Genomic DNA, 18,261 nt, shown 5'->3' on the forward strand with positions numbered 1-18,261 from the left:
CTACCCCGTACTGTGATATAGAGCTACTGTATACACTACACCCTGAACTGTAATATACTGTACCTAACATTGTAAAAAATTATACCCTGTACTGTGATTTATAGCACTGTGTACCATAATATACTGCACCTTGACATTCAGGACACTGTGATATACTGGATTTTATATTGTAAATATTCTGTCTTATTCTGTACCTGATACTGTGATAGAGTGTCCTGCACTCTATCCTACTGTGATACACTGCTCCTTGTATCATAATATACTACACCTTGCATTTTAATACACCACACTTTGTACTGTGACATACTGAACTTTAAAGAAACACTGCACCTTGTACTATAATAATAGCACTTTACATTGTAATATTCTCTACTCTATACTGTGAAATACTGCCCATTGTACTGTGATAGACTATATCTAAATCTGTGATATTCAGTACTGTCGTGTACTGTACCTTAGCAGCCAGTGATGCCGCAGTCACACGAGGCCTCTGTCCCTCCTCGATGCTGATTCCTGGATAGACCACGGCAGCCGAGACCGCTTCAGCTTCGCGGTACCGCTCGACTGCCTCCTTGCGTTTCTGTAAAGTGTTCACTACTGGCTGGTCATACGGCCCAGGCTTCGACCAGTCCTGGAAAGTTGAGGCAAACGCACAGTGAATACAGATGTGAACATGGGGACTAGAAATTCACAGCCACAGGGAGGAGGAGAATATCATTTGATTAGATATTGTAGCAAGGCAGCTATTTAAGTAATAAAGAAATTCTGGGTTTGCTTAACGGTGGCTTACTAGAAATAGCTGCAATAATGCCTACATTTGGCACCTGGAGCAACTTCTCAAGCCTGCCCTCTCCCCCTGCTCACCTATCCTCAGACTGCCCAGTCAACTGCTTTCAGCCACCACAGTTCACCTGGTTTCAGCAATCATTTCCTCCATCTGCTCCTGATACACAACCCTTGCTCTTCTGTTCTTTCTGTTCCTTCGCCCTGCAAGTGCTGACAGCATTTGTACACTGACTGGGGAGGGCTGTCACCTTCCATCCCAGGGCAATGTGGAGCAAGAGTGGCTTACCAAAATACCAGGCATTTATCTTTAAATGAACATGGTCACAAGAAACAAAGAACTCCAGAAATCTGAAATAAAAGATGATGATATGGGAGATACTCAGCATTATTGAGAGAGAAATTAAGTTCATTCTTTACTGCACTGAAATGTTAACCCTCTTTCCCTCTCTGCCTCACTTGCTCATAGTTCCCTGCAGTTATTGCTTTTATGGGTAAGGGGAATGTGGTTGTATCTTGACCAGCAGAAACTGGTCTGGATGGTGGAAATGTAGGGCAGGGGATGCAAACTTGGCAGCATAATAAGCTGTTTCCTGGTTAGTACTGAGAGAAAAGATATTCATTCCTGGAAAATTTCATCTCTTCTAGAATCTGGGATCACTGGTATCTTTACTCTGCTACTTTTTCTTTCTTGTCTGTTTCTTCTATCTTCAAGCTGCCTCCTTCACCTCTCACCACCCCAGACCGTCTCCTACGCGGAGACCCCTTTCGCAGAATTTTTAGCTGCCTCCACCACAGATCATTATCGAATTGGCTGCATTCCAGTTTCTAATTCAATTAATTTCAGGCTGCCTCTGAATTAAAGCACCACCATTAAAACAGGCAGGCACAAAAAAGGTGTTAACGTGCAGTGGATTCTGAGATCACGCATGCAAGTGATTGGGGCAGAGCAGCAGATGCATGAGGAGAACATGATGAGAGGTAAGCGCAAATTGAATGAACTGTAACAACACAAAAAGTGAACAAACCAACCTTCCAGCTAGGAATCGATGAGGCAGGGCTAGTTCGAAGGGGGTGGTTAAAGGAAGGGTTATCAGGGAAAACAGCAGGGCCAGGCCCAGCACGCGACCTGGTGTCAGGGATGGTGGGAGCACAGCCAAATAACGCAGGTGAACAGCACTCACTAGGAAGATGGCAATGTACATAACCAGGCATGAACTGCAGATGGAAGAACATGATGTCAGCACAAGCAATAAGTGAACAGCTGTCAGATGGCTTGCAAGAAAAAGGTTAAAAAAAACACAACTTAATCAGGGGCTTTCCATGCGAAAGCATCAGACACACAACCAACAGTTCAACTATTTAAAGTACAAACACTGGATACCAAGGGAAGATGGCTAAAGGTGCAACTTGTTGATTTGGTAGATTTCTCCCCAGAAAAATTCGTACGCAGGTTTCTGATCAGACATGGGCTGGAGGTGTGAGATAACTAGCTGACCCAAATGCATTAAAACTTGCACTAATGGGCAAGAGATCCTGTTGTTTTGATGTACCAAAGTTTTCAAATCTTAAAGCAAAGCCTTCTTCAATCAGAGCAACAACAGCTAAAGCCAATCGAAGGACTAAGTGCTTTTTGAAATATTGTGTTTTGCAAAAAATTTCTCTTGAAGCACTGCTACAAGCCATTGGGTCTCCAAAACTAGAGGACCATTATCCAAGGTCCCAACAAACCTTCTCCAACTCACTATTTAACCTCACATCCTTCTGGATACAGCTAAATACTGTAAGTTTTCAAAGTATTCACTAGTGAATTCTTCAACAAGTTTCTGTTTGAAGCCAAGCCTTCTGTCATTCCGTCAGACATCATACAACTTGCATCATCTTGATTTTGCAAAAGGTACACGCTATTTTACATCAACAGGCTATTTATGCATAATGAATCCAACTATCAGTATCAAGAGTCCAACTGTACTATATTTCTACTGTTTCACACTTAAACGTTAATATCTTGCGATTCTGTGTTTTCCTGTGCATACATTTTTGGTTTTCTTCCAGTGACTGAATTTGATCTTTCTTTGAATATTTTGTGATACCTGCTTTGATATTGCTTGATACTTATTTTGATATTGAATTTCATATTGATTTATGGAAAACACTTTGTAACTCTAGGGAGGATATTTTAGCCGTGGCAAATGGTATAGTATAGAATTGTACAGAGGTGTTATGTAATGAAGCAGTGCCAACCTGAATTACGTCCATTCAAGCACAACATTTTAGAGGTGATTTGATCAAGGGGTTTTAACTGAAAAGTGATTTAATAAGGTGGATAAAGAGAAATAGTTTCCTGGGATGGAGAAGTGAAATCATAAATTAGAGCTGAGTTCACTCCTTTACCACCACATCTCAACAAAATTCAGGAGTAGTCAGGAGACACAAGGGCAATGGAAAGCTAGAATCCTCTTGCCAAAGGTTCTCTATGATGGGAACATACTAATACTGAAAAAAATTGAGTACTAATGTGGAAATCAATAGAGTACTAACACTGAAATCAATAGAATATTAACGCTAAAATCAATAGAGTATTAATGCTGAAATCAATACAGTAAAATGCAGAAATCAACAGAATACTAATGCTGAAATCATAGAATTCAATTAGCTGTAAAGCAACTGAGAGATAAAAGTAAATACCGCTGCCTTCTAATTCAGTGCTAGAACAGAACTGATGGGTTGAATGGCCTTTTCCTGTCTGTGTCAAGGGTTAGGATAGTACACTGAGATGGAGTTAAGATATCTGCCTCTTTGAGCTCATCCACGGAAACAGCTCAAATTCCTCTTTCTGTCTCTGTCTTTTCCTTTCCGAGGTTGCTGGGGTGTGTCAAGGTCTGATCTGCAAAAGCACTCAAAATGCGTTTTTTTTAAATGGTGGTGAGTTCCTGCTCCTGGAGCTCACCAGCTGATCCTTTTCCAACATTCTCCAGGCACGGCTTGGAAGGTGGTGCCTCCAGGGACAACCGATTCCAGGCCGGTGTTGCCAACTGAGGCATCGTGAGAGAAAGAACATCAGGAATTCGCTATGGCAGATGTATGGAAGGAGTTCTCTGTAGTTGAGCGAATGCCCTCTCTCTCTCTTCTTGATGGTGGGGAGTGTTTGTTGCCCCTTCCTCTGTGAAATGGGCGACATCTCACCTGTGTAAATTGCGGAAAGGAAGTATGTGTTTGGGGCCAGTGTTCTGTGCTCGGTGCCAGATGTGGGAGGTCCTGGGATCTCCCAGCTTCCCGGACAGCCATATCTGCACCCGGTGTGTCGAGCTGCAGCTCCTAAGGGACTGCGTTAGGGAACTGGAGTTGCAGCTCAATGACCTTCGTCTAGTCAGGGAGAGTGAGGAGGTGATAGAAAGGAGTTATAGGCAGGTGGTCACACTGGGGCCACGGGAGACAGACAAGTGAGTCACAGTCAGGAGAGGGAAGGGGAAGAGTCAGGTACTAGAGAGTACCCCTGTGGCTGTCCCCCTGAACAATAAGTACTCCTGTTTGAGTACTGTTGGGGGGGACAGCATACCTGCAGGAAGTGACAGTGGCTGTGCCTCTGGCACAGAGTCCGGCCCTGTGGCTCAGAAGGGTAGGGAAAGGAAGAGAAAGGCAGTAGTGATAGGGGACTCTATAGTTAGGGGGTCAGACAGGTGATTCTGTGGATGCAGGAAAGAAACTTGGATGGTAGTTTGCCCCCACCCCAGGTGCCAGGGTCTGGGACGTTTCAGATCACGTCTACGATATCATGCAGTGGGAGGGAGAACAGCCAGAGGTCGTGGTACATATTGGTACCAATGACATAGGTAGGAAAAGGGAAGAGGTCCTGGAAACAGACTACAGGGAGTTAGGAAGGAAGTTGAGAAGCAGGACTACAAAGGTAGTAACCTCGGGATTACTGCTTGTGCCACGTGACAGTGAATATAGGAATAGAATGAGGTGGAGGATAAATGTGTGACTGAGCGATTGGAGCAGGGGGCAGGGATTCAGATCTCTGGATCATTGGGACCTCTTTTGGGGCAGGTGTGACCTGTACAACAGCGGCCTCAATGACTACAGACCGGTGGCATTGACCTCCCACATCATGAAGACCCTGGAGAGACTTGTTCTAGAGCTGCTCCGGCCTATGGTCAGGCCACACTTAGATCCCCTCCAGTTCGCCTACCAGCCCCGACTAGGAGTTGAGGATGCCATCGTCTTCCTGCTGAACCGTGTCTACGTCCACCTGGACAAGCCAGTGAGCACTGTGAGGGTCATATTTTTTGACTTCTCCAGTGCGTTCAACATCATCCGCCCTGCTCTGCTGGGGCAGAAGCTGGCAGCGATGCAGGTGGATGCTTCCCTGGTATCATGGATTCTTGATTACCTGACTGGCAGACCACAGTACGTGTGCTTGCAACACTGTGTGTCCGACAGAGTGATCAGCAGCACTGGCGCTCCACAGGGGACTGTCTTGTCTCCCTTTCTCTTCACTATTTACACCTCGGACTTCAACTACTGCACAGAGTCTTGTCATCTTCAGAAGTTTTCAGATGACTCTGCCATAGTTGGATGCATCAGCAAGGGAGATGAGGCTGAGTACAGGGCTACGGTAGGAAACTTTGTCACATGGTGTGAGCAGAATTATCTGCAGCTTAATGTGAAAAAGACTAAGGAGCTGGTGGTAGACCTGAGGAGAGCTAAGGTACCGGTGACCCCTGTTTCCATCCAGGGGGTCTGTGTGGACATGGTGGAGGATTACAAATACCTGGGGATATGAATTGACAATAAACTGGACTGGTCAAAGAACACTGAGGCTGTCTACAAGAAGGGTCAGAGCCGTCTCTATTTCCTGAGGAGACTGAGGTCCTTTAACATCTGCCGGATGATGCTGAGGATGTTCTACGAGTCTGTGGTGGCCAGTGCTATCATGTTTGCTGTTGTGTGCTGGGGCAGCAGGCTGAGGGTAGCAGACACCAACAGAATCAACAAACTCATTCGTAAGGCCAGTAATGTTGTGGGGATGGAACTGGACTCTCTCATGGTGGTGTCTGAAAAGAGGATGCTGTCTAAGTTGCATGCCATCTTGGTCAATGTCTCCCATCCACTGCATAATGTACTGGGTGGGCACAGGAGTACATTCAGCCAGAGACTCATTCCACCGAGATTCAGCACAGAGCGTCATAGGAAGTCATTCCTGCCTGTGGCCACCAAACTTTACAACTCCTCCCTTGGAGGGTCAGACATCCTGAGCCAATAGGCTGGTCCTGGACTTATTTCATAATTTACTGGCATAATTTACATATTACTATTTAACTATTTATGGTTCTATTACTATTTATTATTTATGGAGCAACTGTAGCAAAAACCAATTTCCCCCGGGATTAATAAAGTATGACTATGACCACTACTATACAAAAAGGATGGGTTGCACTTGAATCCCGGGGGACCAATATCCTGGCGTGGAGGTTTGCAAAGTCTGCTGGGGAGAGTTTAAACTTGAATTATTAAGGGGTGGGAACCGAACTGAAAAGACTGGGGAAGAGGCGGTTGGCTCACAAATAGAGAAAGCTTGGAGACAGTGTGTGAGGGAGGATAGGCAGGTGATAGAGAAGGGACACGCTCAGACTGACGGTTTGAGATGTGTCTATTTTAACACAAGGAGTATTGTGAACAAAGCGGATGAGCTTAGAGTGTGGATCAGTACTTGGAGATAGGATGTTGTGGCCATTACAGAGACTTGGATGGCTCAGGAACAGGAATGGTTACTTCAAGTGCCGGGTTTTAAGATGTTTCAGAAAGGACAGGGAGGGAGGCAAAAGAGGTGGGGGCGTGGCACTGTTGTTCAGAGATAGTGTCACGGTTGCAGAAAAGGTGGACGTCATGGAGGGATTGTCTACGGAGTATCTGCGGGAGGAGGTTAGGAACAGGAAGGGGTCAATAACTCTACTGGGTGTTTTTTATAGACCACCCAATAGTAACAGGGATATCAAGGAGCAGATAGGAAACAGATCCTGAAAAGGTGTAATAATAACAGAGTTGTCGTGGTGGGAGATCTTAATTTCCGAAATATCGATTGGCATCTCCCTAGAGTGAGGGGTTTAGATGGGGTGGAGTTTGTTAGGTGTGTTCAGGAAGGTTTCCTGACACAATATGTTGATAAGCCTCCAAGAGGAGAGACTGTACTTGATTTGGTATTGGGAAATGAACCTGGTCAGGTGTCAGATCTCTCAGTGGGAGAGCACTTTGGAGATCATAATTCTATCTCCTTTACAATAGCACTGGAGAGGGGTAGGAACAGACAAGTTAGAAAAGTGTTTAATTGGAGTAAGGGGAATTATGAGACTATCAGGCAGGAACTTGGAAGCTTAAATTGGGAACAGATGTTCTCAGGGAAAGGTACGGAAGAAATGTGGCAAATATTCAGGGGATATTTGTGTGGAGTTCTGCATAGGTACGTTCCATTGAGACAGGGAAGTTATGGTAGGGCACAGGAACCGTGGTGTACAAACACCGCAGTAAATCTAGTCACGAAGAAAAGAAAAGCTTACAAAAGGTTCAGAGAGCTAGGTAACGTTAGAGATCTAGAAAATTATAAGGTTAACAGGAAATTCGGAGAGCCAGAAGGGGCCATGAGAAGGCCTTGGCGGGCAGGATTAAGGAAAACCCTCAAGGTATTCTACAAGTATGTGACGAGCAAGAGGATAAGACGTGAAAGAATAGGAGCTATCAAGTGTAACAGTGGAAAAGTGTATATGGAACCAGAGGAGACAGCAGAGGTACTTAATGAATACTTTACTTCAGTATTCACTATGGAAAAGGATCTTGATGATTGTAGTGATGACTTGCAGCAGACTGAAAAGCTTGAGCATATAGATATTAAGAAAGGGGTTGTGCTGGAGTTTTTGGAAAGCATCAAGTTGGATAGGTCACTGGGACCAGATGATATGTACCCCAGGCTACTGTGGGAGGCGAGGGAGGAGATTGCTGAGCCTCTGGCAATGATCCTTGAATCATCAATGGGGACGGGAGAGGTTCCGGAGGATTGGAAGGCTGCAGATTTTGTTCCTTTATTCAAGAAAGGGAGTAGAGATAGCCTAGGAAATTATAGGTCAGTGTGTCTTACTTCAGTGGTTGGTAAGCTGATGGAGAAGATCCTGAGAGGCAGGATTTATGAATATTTGGAGAGACATAATATGATTAGGAATAGTCAGCATGGCTTTGTGAAAGGCAGGTCATGCCTTATGAGCCTGATTGAATTTTTTGAGGATGAGACTAAACACATTGATGAAGGAAGAACAGTAGATGTAGTGTATATGGATTTCAGCAAGGCACTTGATAAGGTACCCCATGCAAGGCTTATTGAGAAAGTGAGGAGGCATGGGATCCAAGGGGACATTGCTTTGTGGATCTAGAACTGCTTGCCCACAAAAGGCAAAGAATGGTTGTAGACGGGTCATATTCTGCATGGAGGTTGGTGACCAGTGGTGTGCCTCAGGGATCTGTTCTGGGACCCGTACTCTTTGTGATTTTTATAAATGACCTGGACAAGAAAGTGGAGGGATGGGTTAGTGAGTTTGCTGATGACACAAAGGTTGGGGGTGTTGTGGATAGTGTGGAGGGCTGTCAGAGGTTGCAGCGGGACATTGATAGGATGCAAAACTGGGCTGAGAAGTGGCAGATGGAGTTCAACCCAGATAAGTGTGAGGTGGTTCATTTTGGTAGGTCAAGTGTGATGGCAGAATATAGTATTAATGGTAAGACTGCTGGCAGTGTAGAGGATCAGAGGGATCTTGGGGTTTGAGTCTATAGGACGCTCAAAGCAGCTGCACAGGTTGACTCTGTGGTTAAGAAGGCATACAGTGTATTGGCCTTCATCAACCGTGGAATTGAATTTAGGAGCCGAAAGGTAACGTTGCAGTTATATAGGACCCTGGTCAGACCCCACTTGGAGTATTGTGCTCAGTTCTGGTCGCCTCACTACAGGAAGGATGTGGAAACCATAGAAAGAGCGCAGAGGAGATTTACAAGGATGTTGCCTGAATTGGGGAGCATACCTTATGAGAACAGGTTGAGTGAACTCGGCCTTTTCTCCTTGGAGCGACGGAGGATGAGAGGTGACCTGATCGAGGTGTATAAGATGATGAGAGGCATTGATCGTGTGGATAGTCAGAGGCTTTTTCCCAGGGCTGAAATGGCTGCCACAAGAGGGCACAGGTTTAAGGTTCTTGGGAGTAGGAACAGAGGAGATGTCAGGGATAAGTTTTTTTTACAGAGAGTGGTGAGTGCATGGAATGGGCTGCCAGCAACGGTGGTGGAGGCAGATACGATGGGGTCTCTTAAGAGGCTTTTGGATAGGTACATGGAGCTTAGAAAAATAGAGGGCTATGGGTAAGCCTAGTAATTTCTAAAGTAGGGACATGTTCGACACAACTTTGTGGGCCGAAGGGCCTGTACTGTGCTGTAGGTTTTCTATGTTTCTGTCTCTCTGTCCCTTGTGAGACTGAGAGTGAGAGAGAGCGAACGCGTGAGAAAGAGAGAGAGAGACAGAAAGAGTGTGAGCGAGAGAGTGAGTGCGAGAGAGAGTGAACCCTGTGGCATGTCAAACTGTCAGGCAAACAATAGCTTTTGTTAACTGCAGATCATGGTGTCTCTTTGGATGACTTGCTGTTGCTTGGCGGGTGGTGGGCACTGATGCTTTTTTGCTGACATGGGCGGCGGGGAGGTTGATGCATTGATGCTTGCAGGGGAGGCGGGAGAGGGGGCTTTGGGGTTCCATCGTTTTTCTGTCGTCATTCTTTTGGGGTTCTGTTTTTCATGAATGTCTGTGAAGACTAAGCACTTCAAGTTGCGTACATTATATATTCTCTAATAATAAATGAAACCATTTGAACTTGAATAGGGGGTAAACTTACACAACCCTCCTCCAATGACCCTCACTTGAAGGACTGCAATATTTCAAGTAGACAACTCACCAACACCTTCTTAAGGGCAACATGAATTGCATAATTAAATGTCTGCTCAGCCTGTGAAGCCCATATCCTTTGATTGAATATTAAAAGTATGGCTCGGTCTCATTTCTAGAGTTACGCCATCTTACATATAAAGTGAGATGCTCCTTCCCGGAGTGAGATTGCTGATGAAACATAAAGTAGTTTTTTAAAAAAGTAAAGTGAAGGGTCTTTGATCTGAAATGCTATCTCTGCTTCTCTCTCCACAGATGCTGCCTGACCTGCTGAGTATTTCCAGCATTTTCTGATTAAATTTTCAGATTTCCAGCATCTGCTATTTTGTAATTAACTTTGTTTAAAAAAATTATATATATTTATTTACTTATCTGGAAAATCTTCCCCTGTCCTCATTGTCAACCACTGATTCAGCAGATATACTGAAGAATTCTTACGATGATAAATGTGTGAACAATGTGTTGCCATAGAGACAGAGAAGAACCTGACATGAACACAGTGGGTCAAAGAGCCTGCTTCTCTGCAGTATAACTTCATGAATGAGCCCTGTCAAACGTTTCAGTGAGAACCGTAATAGAAGCATCATACAGCTGGACTCTCTGAAGTGATTGTTGGACTAAATATGCAGATACATCCTATTGATCCCAAGTGTGCACACACCCATTAAACAAAGCTGAGCAAGGTGTTGATAGAAACACAGTTCACTTATGGAGTATATCTAAAAATGCAAACACTTTAAAACTTACAGTATCAAAATGAGGGGTGGGAATGGGCCCCAAGCACATGGACTGTGGATTAACCAAGTTATCCCGACTGTGCTGTATGGCATTTACTTGCTGGATCCTCGAGCCCGGGTGGGAGGGAACTAGCGATGAGTATGGGTGATTCACCTTTTCACCACCTGACCAGGCTCCAGCCGTGGAGTTAGAACTAACCGAGGTGGGTGAGCTACACTCGCTGACCGACTGACAGGTCTCTGATGCCTCGGAGGAAGCTGAGCTCGATGACTTCTGCGTTGGGTCCAGGGTCCGAGAAGACAAGACGAAACAATGAAAGGGAGAGAGACAAGAGCTGGTTAGAACTTCAAATACTCAGAACTTGCACCTCCTCCCTGTGACTGCACAGGTTTGCCCCCAGGTGATCCAGTTCCCTCCCACACCCCGAAGACTGACTACTGTAAAAGAGCCCAAGTGTAGGTGGACATGTGGAAGAGAGTACGCTACAGGAAAAGGAACAGGGGAATGGAGTGTGGGAGTGGGCATAGATGCTACGGGCCACATCATCATAAAGTAAGGATGTAAGTAAGTGCAGAGCCAGCATTAGGTGGTCCTGGAGGCAGCGGATCAGAGTAAGTGGGAACAACCCAAGGTATTTATAGCTTTGAAATCAGAGTTATGAGTTACTCCAGAGCTGCTCAAGTTCCTCCACAGACCTTCCCAATTCTCAGATGAGTGAAGCCAGCAAGCAAATCTTGAGACCGATTTTAACTTCAGCCCGATTTTATTCCTGAATATTGTTGGCCGTGGGTCAATTGTTCAGAAGCCAAGCAGTAAAGGTTCAAGACTTCACACCCCGGCGCCGGATGGCCGCTCTGCTCACCCAATACCAGTGAGTATGGGACAATTTGTTGCCAGTTCCGTGCTGGCGAAGGGCAGACCTGAGGCACAGCTTCTGAGCAGATGTTTGCTGGATGGTTCAGGGGTCGCAGGCTGTCACCTGCAAGGGTTTGCCTGGAACCAAAAAAAATAACAGTGCTCTGTCGGGGTCATGCTAAGAAGGGTACTTGTGTACGTACCACAAACACCGAGGAGGTACGCCGAGCCCTGTGGAACCCAGTGGTGACAGCCCTTCACCTGTCCGTCATTATCCTGTACTTACTGATTCAGAGGCAACCTGGGATCCATGTTGTCACCTTCTCTTGACTAATACTTTGTTTTTGGCATGATCAAGGTTGATCAGACACAAAGAGAGGGAGGTAGCAGCTGCCATCACAACAGACTGGAGGTGAGTAGGGTCTAGGCGCTCTGTCATCCCACAGAGCACACATGATCGAAGTTAGTCAGTTTAATTTGTCCCAATCCCGACTCATCACAACACTACTTGCCAGCAGTAAAATATTCAAGTTCACTGTTGAGTCTGGCTCAGTGACAGCTGACCATCATCATAACCCTTCTTTGGGGAGGTCGAGAAGGAGCAGCCTGTCTTAATCCAAGCTCAAAAGTGCTTTGTTTAGCAAACTAAATCAATCTACAATCTGCTGGGAAATTAAACCTTTCTTCATACTCTTTGTGATCTCCAAGGGATATTCCCTGTACTTGAATATAAAGTTCAGCATAACCCATCAGAGAAAATAAAGCATATGTTTGAATAGATCAATAAACTCTTGCTTTCACTTGGAGGTCTCCTGAGTTATCACAATTGTACACGCTTAGTTGTTTCTACTAGTGTTCTTTGGTATTTTCAGTCTTTAATTAAAATTAAAGAGTGTCTCGGAATGCACAGGACAGCAGAGGGCACAGCCTCAGAATAGGGGGGCAACCCTTTCAAACAGAGATGAGGAGAAATTGCTTGGTTGGTGAATCTGTGGAGCTCATTGCGACAGATGGCTGGGGAGGCCAAGTCATTGGGTGTACTTAAAGTGGAGGTTGATAGGTTTTTGATTGGTAAGACGATCAAAGGTTATGGGAAGAGGGCAGGAGAATGGGGTTGAGAGGAATAATAGATCAGCCATGATCGAATGGTGCAGCAGACAGTGGGCTGAATGGCCGAATTCTTCTCCTGTGTTTTATGGTCTAATTCAGACTGGTCTCGAGCAAGGTACATTTTCAATGAATGGTGTTTATACTATTGCTGCTCCACGGAAACCTACTACAAATCCCTTAGAGGACAAAGGAATTATACTCGCACAAACTTTGTTCTTGTGCTTGTCCCTTGCTTTGCAGTGTGATAGGGGCACACAGAGTAACAACATAATTCTGCAGGTACTCATAGAGAATGCTTAGTGCATTATGACCTGGTTCAGAAAAATGTACTGTGAACGTCCGTGCACGTGTGCATAATGCACCTTGAAAATTCTCATTCTATTATTGAAAACCCACAGCACAATACAGGCCCTTCGGCCCACAATGTTGTGCTTACTTTAGAAATTACCGAGGGTTACCCATATCCCCCTATTTTTAAATGCTCCATGTACCTATCCAGGAGCCTCTTAAAAGACCCTATCACATCTGCCTCCACCACCGTTGCCGGCAGCCCATTCCACGCACTCACCACTCTCTGCGTAAAAAAAACTTACCCCATCTCCTCTGAACCTACTTCCAAGCCCCTTAAAACTGTGCCCTCTCATGCTAGCCATTTTAGCCCTGGGAAAAAGCGTCAGACTATCCACACAATCAATGTCTCTCATCATCTTATACACCTCTCATCCTCCATCGCTCAAGGAGAAGAGGCCGAGTTCACTCAACCTATTGAATTGTCCCCAATCTAGGCAACATCCCTGTAATTCTCCTCTGCACCCTTTCTGTGATTTCCACATCCTTCCTGTAGTGAGGCGACCAGAACTGAGCACAGTACTCCAAGTGGGGTCTGACCAGGGTCCTATATAGCTGCACCATCACCTTTCTGCTTCTAAATTCAATGCCACAGTTGATGAAGGCCAATGCACCATATGCCTTCTTAACCACAGAGTCAACCTGTACAGCAGCTTTGAGTGTCATTTGGACTCAGACCCCAAGATCCCTCTGATCCTCCACACTGCCTAGACTCTTACCATTAGTACTATATTCTGCCATCATACTTGACCTAGCAAAATGAACTACCTCTCGCTTATCTGGGTTGAACTCCATCTGCCACTTCTCAGCCCAGTTTTGCATCCTATTGATGTCCCGCTGTAACCTCTGACAGCCCTCCACACTATCCACAACACCCCCAACCTTTGTGTCATCAGCAAATTTACTAACCTATCACTCCACTCCCTCATCCAGGTCATTTATAAAAATAATGAAGAGAAGGGGTCCCAGAACAGATCCCTGAGGCACACCACTGGTCACCGACCTCCATGCAGAATATGACCCATCTACAACCACTCTTTGCCTTCTGTGGGCAAGCCAATTCTGGATCCACAAAGCAATGTCCCCTTGGATCCCATGCTTCCTTAATTTCTCCATAAGCCTTGCATGGGGTACCTTATGAAACGCCTTACTGAAATCCATATACACTACATCTATTACTTTACCTTCATCAACATGTTTAATCACATCCTCAAAAAAATCAGTCAGTCTCGTAAGGCATGACCTGCCTTTGACAAAGCCATGCTGTTTATTCCTAATCATATTATGCCTCTCCAAATGTTCACAAATCCTGCATCTCAGGATCATCTCTATCAACTTACTAACCACTGAAATAAGCCTTGCCAGTTTTTAATTTCCTGGGCTATCCTTACTCCCTTTATTGAACAAGGGAACAACATCCGCAACCCTCTAATCCTCCGGAACTTCTCCCATCCCCACTGATGATGCAAAGGTCATCACCAGAGGCTCAGCAATCTCCTCCCTCGCCTCCCACGTAGTATATCTCGTCCAACTTATCCAACTTGATGCTTTCCAAAAGCACTGGCAGATCCTATTTCTTAATATCTATATGCTCAAGCTTTTCAGTCCGCTGTAAGTCATCGCTACAATCACCAAGATCCTTTTCCGTAGTGAATACTGAAGCAAAGTATTCATAAGTACCTCAGCTATCTCTTCTGGTTCCATACACACTTGATTAGTCCTATTCTCTAACTTCTTATCCTCTTGCTCTTCACATACTTGTAGAATGCCTTGGGGTTTTTCCTTAATCCTGCCCACCAAGGCCTTGTCATGGCTCCTTCTGGCTCTCCTAATTTCATTCTTAAACTCCTTCCTGTTAGCCGTATAATCTTCTAGATCTCTATCATTACCTAGTTTTTTTTGAACCTTTCGTAAGCTTTGCTTTTCTTTTCTTCTTGACTAGATTTTCAACAGCCTTTGTATACTACTGTTCCTGTACCCTACCATCCTTTCCCTGTTGCACTGGAATGTACCTATGCAGAACTCCATGCAAATATCCCCTGAACATTTGCCACATTACTGCCGTACATATCCCTGAGAACATCTGTTCCCAATTTATACTTCCAAATTCCTGCCTGATAGCCTCATATTTCCCCTTACTCCAATTAAACGCTTTCCTAACTTGTCTGTTCCTATCCCTCTCCAATGCTATTCTCTGATATAAACAAATAACTTAGCCCCACAAGCAATATTTCAATCAACTCCTGTGATCTGTGCTTTCTCAAAAGACCTTTTTCAGATTCCAGCAAAGTGATTATGCTCCCTACCTTTGGAACATTTGCACTGTGAACATTCACAGCCTATTGTGCGTTGTGGATTAACAATTTACTGTGAGCAGTCACGATATCGATCCTCTTTTGCGCACTTATTTACAGAATGGAATCAATACAGAAAGATATGACGTGGAATTGGGTTATTGAGTCTGCTTCAGTCATCAACTCCACGCTCATCTTGTTTTTTTTATTTTCCACACCACATGAATTCCCCCCTGAGATTCTACCACTCACCTACACTCTAGAAGTAATTTACAGCAACAAATCCAAGACCTTGGGATGTAGGAAGGAACCAGATCACCCTGAGGGAAATCTGCAGAGTTAAGGAGAGAACGTGCAAACTCCTCACCGACAGCACCCGAGGTCAGGATGGAACTTGGGTCCCTGGAGCTGGTCGCTGAGCTACACTACAGGATTAGCCAGAGGCAACTGACAGTCATGGATAGTGTTTAAACTCCATACGGACAGGACCTGAGGTGGAATTGAACCAGCTGAGCCAGCTATGCTTTCAGTCTTCCATGCATCATAAGTCTTCATTCAGAGCAGGGTGAGCATACTCACAATCCTGTGATAGAATCAAGTGGCATTGTGAACAGAAATGGTTCTTGTAGCCACATGCCTTACTGTAGGTTGGGGAAAAACCTGTTCTGGTGAGTCACCTCTATCTGATTCATGCTGCCTTCTCTTTGGTTTGTCTCCTTGCAGCGCTGCGAGCATACTCTAGAAACTGATCACGTTACCTGGGCATTAATCTAACAATCTTTCTCCAAATCAGACAGATGTCAAAGTCCCAAGGCACCATGTGTAGGAACCCTGCACCTTACGCTGCTCATACTTGTGACAGTCAGATCTGCTGGGTGAGATTCATTGTCCAAGAAGGCAGTTCTGCAACACTTCGTGAGAGCAAAGGGCATGACAAGGCTCAGAAGTCATGATCATCAACTACAATCAAGGAAGACACCAGCTGTGATGCAGTTGTTAATGTTGCCACGCAAAAGTGCGGGACGGACACCAGTGTAGACTTGGAACATAGACTGTTCCACGTAGCTGACAGGCAGACAAGGCAAGCAGAGCTGGGACCCATGTGAATACCCATGGCTACACTTTTTGTTTGAAGGAAGTGGAAGGAGCCAAAGGAGAAATTATTAAGAGTGAGGACAAGGTCTGCTAAGTGGAGGGGAACTAGTTGGGTCTGGTGTCCAGAAAGAAAAGGAGAGCTTTGAGGCCTTCTCGGCGGGGGATGGAGGTGTATAAGGACTGGATATCCATGGTAAAAATAAGATGATGAGGGCCAGGGAACCTGAAATCAGTCAACTCCATTGGTGCTTCTTCCTGCGCCCGTGCTGAACCCATTGACTTCATCTACTTTGCCTCCAACTTCCATCCTGCCCTCAAATTCACCTGGTCCATTGTTGATACCCTCTTCCCTTTCTTGATCTCACTGTCAATGTCTCCGGAGACAGCTTATCCACCGATGTCTATTACAAACCCACGGACTTTCACAGCTACCTGGACTACACCTCGCCCCACCCTGCTGCTTGTAAAAATGCCAATTGCCTTCTCTCAATTCCTCCATCTCAGCCACATCTGCTGTGAGGATGAGGCTTTTCATTCTAGAATGAAGGAGATTTCCTCCTTTTTCAAAAAAAGGGGCTTTCTTTCCTCCACCATCAACACTGCCTTCAACCGCATCTCTTCCATTTCACACACATCTGCTCTTACCCCATCCTCCCACCATCCTACCAGGGACAGGGTTCTTCTTGTCTTCACCTACCACCCCACCAGCCTCCATGTCCAGCACATAATTCCACGAAACTTCTGCCACCTCTAACGGGAGGTCAATCCCGGAACATCAATCGCTCCCCTCCCACTTTCTGCTTTCCACAGGGATCGCTCCCTACGCAACTCCCTTGTCCATCTGTCCCTCCCCACTGATCTCACTCCTGGTGCTCGTCCATGCAAGTGGAACAAGTTCTTCACTTGCCCCTACACCTCCTCCCTCACTACCATTCAGGGCCCTAAGTAGTCCTTCCAGGTGAGACAACACTTCACCTGTGAGTCTGTTGGGGTCACCTGTGTCCAGTGCTCCCACTGTGGCCTCTTGTATATCAGCGAGACCGGACGTAGAATGGGAGACCACTTTGCCAAGCACCTACACTCTGTCCGCCAGAACAAGTGGGATCTCCCAGTGGCCGCCCATTTTAATTCCACTTCCCATTCCCATTCCACTGTTGTGACGAGGCCACACCAAGGCTGGAGGAAACAACACCTTATATTCTGTTTGGGTAGCCTCTAACCTGATGGTATGAACGTCGATTTCTCAAACTTTCGGTAATGCCCTCTACCTCCCTCACCATCTCCCATCCCCCTTTCCCTTTCTCACCCTATCTCCTTGCCCACCCATCACCTCCCCCTGGTGCTCCACTCTCCCCTCTTTTTTTTCTTCCGTGGCCTTCTGTTTTTTTCATCAATCAACTTCCCAGTTCTTTACTTCATCCTTCCACCTATCACTTGGTGTTTCTCCCCTCCCCCAGCTTTTAAATCGACTCCTCAGCTTTTTTCCCCTCCAGTCCTGCCGAAGGGTTTCCATCCTAACGTCCATAGATGCTGCCTGGCCTGCTGAATTCCTCCAACATTGTGTGGGTTGACATGGAATAAAACCTGCTTCTTCCAGTCAAGATGGTGCTAGCAAGCAATGATTCCTTGGGCGACATCTTCCAGAGAACAAAAACTTTCAGATTATTTCACTTATTCTGTGCTTTCTGCTTGTTCTTTTTGTTTGCTTGTGTCATGGAAACTGTAACGTACAGTTTGAACCCCGATGGCCAGCACAGTGAGCTGCCTCGTGGAGATCAGAGATGGGCGGGGGGAGGGGGGGGGGAAGAGCTGAAAAGGTCTGAGAACACAAGCTGACTCAGGAAACGACCAACGGCAAGACGACTCCTTCTCAAAGCAGAAGGAAGAGTGAAGAATTGAGGTGAAAGCAAAGGGGGTCAGCGATTGCTCCCGATGGAGGACAACATTTGGACTAGGTGTAAGTTCTGGGTTACGGAAGGACTGTTTGATGTTCTGAGATTTATGTGATAGGACTCTATATTGGTCTCCTTCAGTTGACTACCATTTTCTTTCCTGTGGCCTTTTGGC

The 18,261-nt window shown here is 45.6% G+C and overlaps 1 protein-coding gene across 10 annotated transcripts in view; it reads right to left on the minus strand.

The window, feature by feature from the left end:
- Positions 1–18,261, minus strand: part of mtss1lb (MTSS I-BAR domain containing 2b) — a 205,388-nt gene that overhangs the window by 14,078 nt on the left and 173,049 nt on the right. For 4 of the 10 annotated variants that reach the window (XM_072279294.1, XM_072279295.1, XM_072279293.1 and 1 more), the window contains 2 exons: positions 10,502–10,765; positions 455–631 (listed from right to left, as the gene is read on the minus strand). In XM_072279294.1, the coding sequence (XP_072135395.1) occupies positions 455–631; positions 10,502–10,765 (441 nt within the window). Of the gene's footprint in view, positions 1–454; positions 632–1,815; positions 2,002–10,501; positions 10,766–18,261 lie in introns of all 10 variants that reach the window. The other 6 variants (XM_072279300.1, XM_072279299.1, XM_072279303.1 and 3 more) reach the window with 4 other exon arrangements.

This window comes from Mobula birostris, chromosome 15, assembly GCF_030028105.1.
Source record: "Mobula birostris isolate sMobBir1 chromosome 15, sMobBir1.hap1, whole genome shotgun sequence".
Taxonomy (NCBI): Eukaryota; Metazoa; Chordata; class Chondrichthyes; order Myliobatiformes; family Myliobatidae; genus Mobula; species Mobula birostris.